Here is a 7,489-nt window from a genome sequence, read left to right as displayed (position 1 = left end):
GAATTCACGGTGTTCTTATTTCAATTTCCAGGAGTGTATTTATTACTCAGTGCTATTCAGAGACGTACAGTACAGTACGATGGGGCAGTATCAATAGAGTTTCGCAGAACTTGCTGACAAGTGCCTTGTGTATGGAGACGTAAGTTGCAATGCTCTCGGTACTGGAAGGCTGCATAGGGAACGATTTCCTAGCAGACATCATGCGTCACGAAGAGTGTTTATTTCTCTTGATCAACAAATTTGGGAGACTGGTTCATCGGAAAGACGAAACAATGGACCTGGCTAAACGAGGACCATTCGCGAACGCAAATTTGAAGAGAAGGTGCTGGAATATGTTGTAATGGACCGCAGTACAGGTACTCGTATTGCAAGTGAAATGGACGTTGCACATACTAGCGTGTGTCGAGTACCAGAAGAATAACAATTATACACATATGATACACAACGAGTCCATGCAAAGCTTGTGACTGACTTTGCACCAAGGGTGGCATAGTGTCAGTGGCTGCTCCAACAGTGGATTGATCTACCAGATTTAATCCAAATCGTGCTGTTTACTGACGAGGTCTCATTTGATCGTGATGCTATGTTGAACAGCAGGAATAGCCATGCGTGTGATGAGAAAAACACTCACGCTGTAGTAGAGTCACAACATGAAGTACGTTTCGCTGTGAATATCTAGAATGACACTGTAGGCGACAAACTCATTGGGCCGTATCTTCTAACTGACAGTCTCAATGTCCACCTGTAGTTGAGCTTCGTGCACAGAGTTCTACCTGAGTTGTTGGAGAACTTACCATTTCCTTGGCTGTTTCTGAGAGGATAAGGATACACCAAGACGGTGCACCGCCTCACTTCAGTGTGGATGTCCGCAACTATCTCAACGCTATATTTCCTGGTCGCTGGATAGAAAGAGGAGGCCCTACTCCATGACGTGGGAAGTCATCCGACCTGAATCCACTGAGTTACTTCCAATGGGGATATCTGAAGTCACTTGTGTTTGAGACCCCAGTGTAAATGGGGATGGAATTAGTTACGAGAATTGTATCTGCCTATGATGTGATTCGAAACACACCAGGGATATTTGTCAGGGTGCGTCAGAATCTTATTTTCCCATGTCATCCTTGCAGTGAGGTTGATGGCCGTCAGTTTCATTACATACTGGTACGTTAATTGCGTCAATGACGGTATTTACAGTAAACTGTAACTATTGTAAATAAAAATGTAGACAGTTATTTCATTGCTACAGTCTCCTTAGGCTGGCTTCTCCGGCTGCCTATTCACTACCTCAAATTGTTGAGGGGTGTATCCTCAATATTCTGATAACTTTTGCTCACTCTTACAGAAACACCCTGTACAGAAAAAAACTGGATGCGTGAATGGGAAATAGTAATGAATGTAAGTAAAATGCACAGACATGTAGTTATAAACAGAAACAGCTAGATCGAAGTGGCTGTCAATAATCATTACAAGCCTCTTTTCAAAACAAAGTAGGGCTCCGGTAATTCGAGCCCTAGTATTTCTAGGTTCTGTGTAATTCGAGATGGTTTTAAGAAAATTACAATTTTATATAAAATTAGAGTAGAAGCCCGTCTCCATACGTTGTCTGCACGTAATATTAACGCTTTTTCCGAATGCGCTACATTTTGAGCTTTCTTCCAGTTTTCCATATGCAATACAGATAGTTCATAATGCACGAAATAATCTTGGTCCCAGACTGCTAATGCATTTCTGTTACAGATGGACAGGTACAATTAGGTTTTGAAGCGTCCGCTTGCTTGGTCACTTCTTGGGACCGCCTGATGATCAGCTATACAGTGCATACCACTAGATAGCTAATTAGTAGTCTGAAATAAAGGTGGATTCACTAAAAAAGTCTTGGTACCAGATTTCAGAGAATGAAATGTAGACTTACAGTTCAGCCCAAGATGACCTACCGTTGGCAGAACTGATGTAAAACCTTGTTGGATGTGGAAATGCGAATGCGATTGATGTTCCAGAATGGATGAACAGTGGAGAACAGTTTGAAGTTGCAATTGTTGAAATGGTTAGTGAACCCACTGAAGAAAGTGACGACGAGCAGTTGTCTGAAGAAATTGTACCAGTGATCACTCACACCTTGGGTATGGCTGTGCTAGATCTGGCAATGCGTCATATCTAGGAGCAAGCGGAAGCTATTCACACTGATCCCATGCTTGATACTAGATAGCACGCCATTGTTCTTAAAAACGAGTCTCTATCGTAAAACAAAGTAATATGGATAATTTCTTTAAAATTTAACTATAATGTTTGCAACTTCGAAATGTACATCCACGAGTATGTACATATAACACAGGTGTGTACTATATTGTTTTTAAAGTATTTTTAATCATTATTCTGCTCATTAAACGATTATTCATGCTTTATCCATTGACGTAGTGATAGTTCCCTACTATCCGAGTTTCCTGTAATTCGAGGTCACCTCAGCTCCAATTAGCTCGAACTACTGGGGCTCTACCACATGTATAATTAAACAGTTTGGTTTGTATTACAGAACACTGAAGACGTCTAGCATGAGGAAGTGAAACACATTTGGTACACAAGTATATTCAGCTGTCAACGGTAAATTTTTCTTCTCTGTATGATAAACGATAATTTAATACTCTGTTTATTGACACGCCCATTTCAAATTGATTTTGCTAAAGTGCATCAAAGCGAAGACTTAGATCCGTGGCTCATAAATTAATTTGTAATATCATGTGCGATTCCATGGGAATGATTGTGCCCCGCGACCGTGATAGAGCTGGACAGAGAGAAAGTCAGTATCGGTCGTGACGTCATGTGTCCTTTTTGTTGCATTGCAGATCTAACTGACAGTGCAGTACCATCAGTACGTTATAAACATTCATGTAGACTGAACATATTTATAATGACACACATTCCCAATCTAACTCAGGCAATTACACACATTTGTTGGGCTAATGTTTATACATGCCTTAGTTAGATTGGAATATGGGAGTCCTTATGCCACATCGTCAACATTACCACCTAACTGAAATTTAGACTAAAAGGAATTTACTCTCAACACTTATACATATCTTTAAAATGACGAAAGTTAAATAATATTCCAATTTTAGGTGTTTTATTAAATCATTAACTAATGAGTCAGTGAAACAATTGGTACTGCTTATTTCTAACAGTCGTACGTAATGTAAAAATGAGACAGTTCAAATTATCAAGCGAGAAATCTTACCGCCATCAGAAGCGTTGATCATTGATTGGAAAGATACACTACAAAATATCAAGAAACTAGAGAGAAAACTCATCAGCAAAATTCTATGACCCAGTCACACTGGAGAAGGCTACAAATTGCAGAGCGGACAATAGACCGAACAGATATCTAGAATAGTACGGAGGACTTAAATTTGACGGGCATATCAAGAGAATCTCGGTCATTCGACGAACTGAACGCATATTAGGAGGCACCTCTTCATAACAAGAGGTAAAGAAGTTCAAAACAGAAGCCAGTTAATCGGAAGAAACGAAGAATACACATAGTTCAAGATGAAAGAAGTGCGACGTCTGAGAAAACCTCGCATCAAGTAGACACTCCATGTGGTACAGGCGTATAGCTGTTTTACAACAAGAATAATAATAACAATAACAGTAATTTATATCATCGCACAACCCGCTGCAGAGTTAAAATTTCATTCTGGAGATAGTAATGATAATTACAACAATTGTAAAAGCCATAAGACTCTGTAAGCAGCACAGCAGTGTAGTAGCTACCACACAGAGAGTTTTTTTACTAACGTCCATAGCTCACTGGACTCGCATTAGGGAGGACGACGGTTCAATCCCGCGTCCGGCCATCCTGATTTAGGTTTTCCGTGATTTCCTTGAATCGCTCCAGGCAAATTGCGGGATGGTTCCTTTGAAAGGGCACGACCGACTTCTTTCCTCGTGCGTCCCTAATCCAATGAGACCGATGACCTAGCTGTTTGGTCTCTTCCCCCGAACAACCCAAACCAACTAACGTCCGAACACCTCCAGAGCGACGCAGAAGACACTGACACAAATGATTTTATACAAGACACATGGAGTCACAAATCTCGTGAAATACCTGAAAAGTGGATGACAAATATTGGACATGTGACATCACCACTCGTCAATGTACGTCACCTCCGCGCTGTGCAGTGGTTGGGCCAAGTGGTCATGCTAATGTGGATCCGGGCATACTTGCGCGTCTCACACGCGGAGAGCTCTGAGTCTGGCAGGCTGTATTTTTTTTTTTTTCATTACACGAGACAGTTACGTGCTTACATTGAGATAGGATTTCTTGTTTTTATTGCAAACTACAGGATAACTAAAACCTAACTTACTGTGTCACTAGTAGACTAGTACTTGGTTCGCAACGGACTTACTAAATAATTTCCGCAGAACATAAAAGAAGTGCCAAAATAAAAACAGTTTTTACTTGATTACAGAGAGGAAAATTAATCTGAAACTTCTACATTTACAACATATCACAGTTACAAATGGTGTTTGAATTTTGCGTCGTTCGTTCGGAAACAAGATCCGCATCGGTCAATCCACCCTTCTCACCCAAACCCGACAGCTGCGATTGCGATGAGGTTATGAGATATTTAAACGAGTGCGATGTGTACGTCTCAACATTACCGTCAAAGATCATTTTACAAAGTATATGCATGGACTGTGCGGCTGGTCCCGGCTGAGGTTCGAGTCCTCCCTTGGGCATGGGTGTGTGTGTTTGTCCTTAGGATACTTTAGGTTAGGTAGTGTGTAAGCTTAGGGACTGATGACCTAAGCAGTTAAGTCCCATAAGATTTCAAACACATCTGAACATAATCACGAAGTATATGTGTAACTATAATCTCCACCGTATTGTGTCACATGCTGATGCTGGTATCTGAAAGAGAAGTGTCATATATGGCAACTTACGTAATCGGTATTACAGTGTTATGAAATAGTGATAGTAGTAATGATATTTAAAAATTAATGTGGTCTCACAGACGAAACACTATATAACCCTTACGTTTTTGCTACACAGAAAATTTCATTTTAAACTTCCAAACTATGTTTGGAACCACTGTTACACGTGATGGTTTAAACACAGTTATAGAAAAGTGGGACTTGGAGAGATATTCATATTTTGCAGCAGGAAATTAACAAACAACCCATAAAACAATGAAGGACAAATTTAACAACAAACGTTTATTTCATATCGTATATATAATAACATTGTTAACTAGTGTAAGGTCAGAAATTCCTTTGAGTTAACAAATTGGATGAAGTAAGGGACAATTTCTGGAAACTGCTGTTGAATTGTGTACGACTAAGGTGACAGCTCAGAGGCGACTCGGACTGCCATAGCGTTCAGACATTGATGCCGTGCTGTTTCCATGTCTCAGCGTGTTGCTTCGTGTATTCGCCCGTCGGGTGGAACTTGGCCTTCAGCTTGGTCCATTCTACAGGGCACTTGTCTGTGATGTGCTTCAGGGCCTTGACAGCCCTCTCGAGGTGGCTAGGCGTGCAGTCCCCGCATCCCGTCGCGAACACTTTCGGCAGCCTGCCTGTAGCAATGTGACAGAAATTCATGTGAAGAAGTTTCATAACAAACGATGCAAACAGTGTTTAAGGCGGCAAGATTTAGGCATTTTACGTTTAATATTCTTGTAGAAATATATTTACAGTGCACTAACGGATTATTAACCATTTGACTGGCAGATATTCGCTAGCACCAAGTACTGACAATAGATGTAGTATTGGATGACTAATAGGACCGAGCACCGAAAGAAAAGGAAAAGTGGAGCACATGTTCCCGTGTAAACTGCTATCACCTAAAGGCGAATAGAAAGAGTCTTGAAATGTTCAGCAGGGGTGGACGTTTATTGCCATGACAGAGGAGAGGGCTTGACGGTGGCGATCTATGACGCTCCTTTGAGCTGTCAGAGTATGTGGGTAAAATCTAGTATATTGCTAGATTTCGGCCTTACCTGCCTGAAGAAACTCAAGTGAGAGATTTTGATGCCCAGATCAATTCACATCCCACTCAAAGAAACCCATTGCTTTGTGATGATTGTGAATACATGTATGTTGTACAATTTTTTCGTTGGAGGCTACATCGTACATGTACTGGGGCACATATCTTACTACAGTTTGTTAGTGATACACAAATGAATTGCACTAACAAGCCATTTGTTGCAATCCATTTGATGCAGAAAGCATCGTCCCCACACTTTTGATCACAAACCAACATGTCCAAGAGCTAGGCATATTAATATTACGGTTTCTATTATAGTTATGTGCAACCATTCAGGTCTAGAATAAAATATTGGGTAGGAGAATGTGTGGAATTTTTCTCAACAACTTTCAGTTTCTGGTCCTTCTGATAAATCCGATTTTACTTCTTCTGAAGAACTGGTGGAGCTGCACTTAACGGCTTTCTGATTTATCGGTTCAAAATCCAAGAGTATCGCAGAGCACGACACGAAATTTCCAATGTGAAAGAACAGTAAGGTACTACAAATGCATGAAATATGGTAAATACGTCTGCAAAGCATCATCTGATTAGGCTGACGTCGATCTGCGGAGGAATAAAAAACGGTGCCTCTTGAAGGTATGGTATAACATCTCCTAGGCTACTATACAGAATGTGTTTATTAACCACCGGCACGGTATGGCCAATCTGAATATGGGAACGATGCGCCATATTCCGCGAGACTATCATTCAGGCGAAGATCCTTAGCTACCAGGCAAACGGGAACAGAGCTTTGAAGATGATGAACAATGGAAGGCACGAGAGAGAGGGAGGCCTAGCTGCTGCACTTACTTTTGAGCTCCTTTCCCTCGGTGGTGCACTTTCCGTCGTCTGCATCGAGCATGCACTGGATGTAGGATTTCAAGAGGCGGTCGTTGTTGAGGATCTCGGCCACGTCCAAGTTGTCCAGCTTGTCTTGCGCCGAAACAGCAACGGCGGCGATGAGGCCACAGTAGAAGATCAGGTTTCTCGCCATGGTTACAGCTGTGCTCCACCGACACTGTGGGGTGCGGTGTCTGGTGAGCCCCTTTTATACCGCCACTCCTGCGTATGAATACAGGTAGCTAGGTACCGGGGCAACGAGATGGGGCGCCTTTGGGAAGAAGTAGCGTTCACACCCGCGACAGTGAGAAACCTGCGTGGATTTTGCTCAAATCCCACGACCTTGAATAGCCTGTTCCCGCTGGATTATTTCACCAGCATCCTGTAATATGGGAGCAAGCAGAATAATCGACGCTTGTAATGAACAATACAGTTATCATCTCTAGTCCGTGGAATACACTGAGATTTCGACCTTTTCGATTCATACGAAAAAGATAAACAAAATATTCTCTGTTAACAAAAAAAAAAATTCTGGAATAACATTCTGATAAAATACACGTATTAATATGATTAACTTCTGTTGATCAATATGGAAAAAATCACCAGACAAGGTAGTGGACGATCTTTCCC

The 7,489-nt window shown here is 41.4% G+C and overlaps 1 protein-coding gene across 1 annotated transcript; it reads right to left on the bottom strand.

Annotated features, from left to right (window-relative positions):
* Positions 1-5,352: 5,352 nt before the first annotated feature.
* LOC124798921 (ejaculatory bulb-specific protein 3-like) lies at positions 5,353-7,013 on the bottom strand. The gene is made up of 2 exons (XM_047262453.1): positions 6,830-7,013; positions 5,353-5,570 (listed from the first exon to the last, which is right to left on the bottom strand). Exons 1-2 carry the CDS (start codon positions 7,011-7,013, stop codon positions 5,374-5,376), a joined length of 381 nt encoding a protein of 126 aa, XP_047118409.1. The 3' UTR covers positions 5,353-5,373.
* Between the last annotated feature and the right edge of the window lie 476 nt (positions 7,014-7,489).

Source organism: Schistocerca piceifrons, chromosome 5, assembly GCF_021461385.2.
Source record: "Schistocerca piceifrons isolate TAMUIC-IGC-003096 chromosome 5, iqSchPice1.1, whole genome shotgun sequence".
Taxonomy (NCBI): Eukaryota; Metazoa; Arthropoda; class Insecta; order Orthoptera; family Acrididae; genus Schistocerca; species Schistocerca piceifrons.
Note: the sequence above shows the minus strand (reverse complement) of the source record. Positions and strands in the feature narration are given on the sequence as shown.

Excerpts from the sequence above, each read along its gene's own strand:
- LOC124798921 (XM_047262453.1), bottom strand. The coding sequence starts at position 7,013 with ATGGCGAGAAACCTGATCTTCTACTGTGGCCTCATCGCCGCCGTTGCT. Across the intron at positions 5,571-6,829 it reads CGAGGGAAAGGAGCTCAAAA|GCAGGCTGCCGAAAGTGTTC; the intron begins GTAAGTGCAGCA and ends ACATTGCTACAG.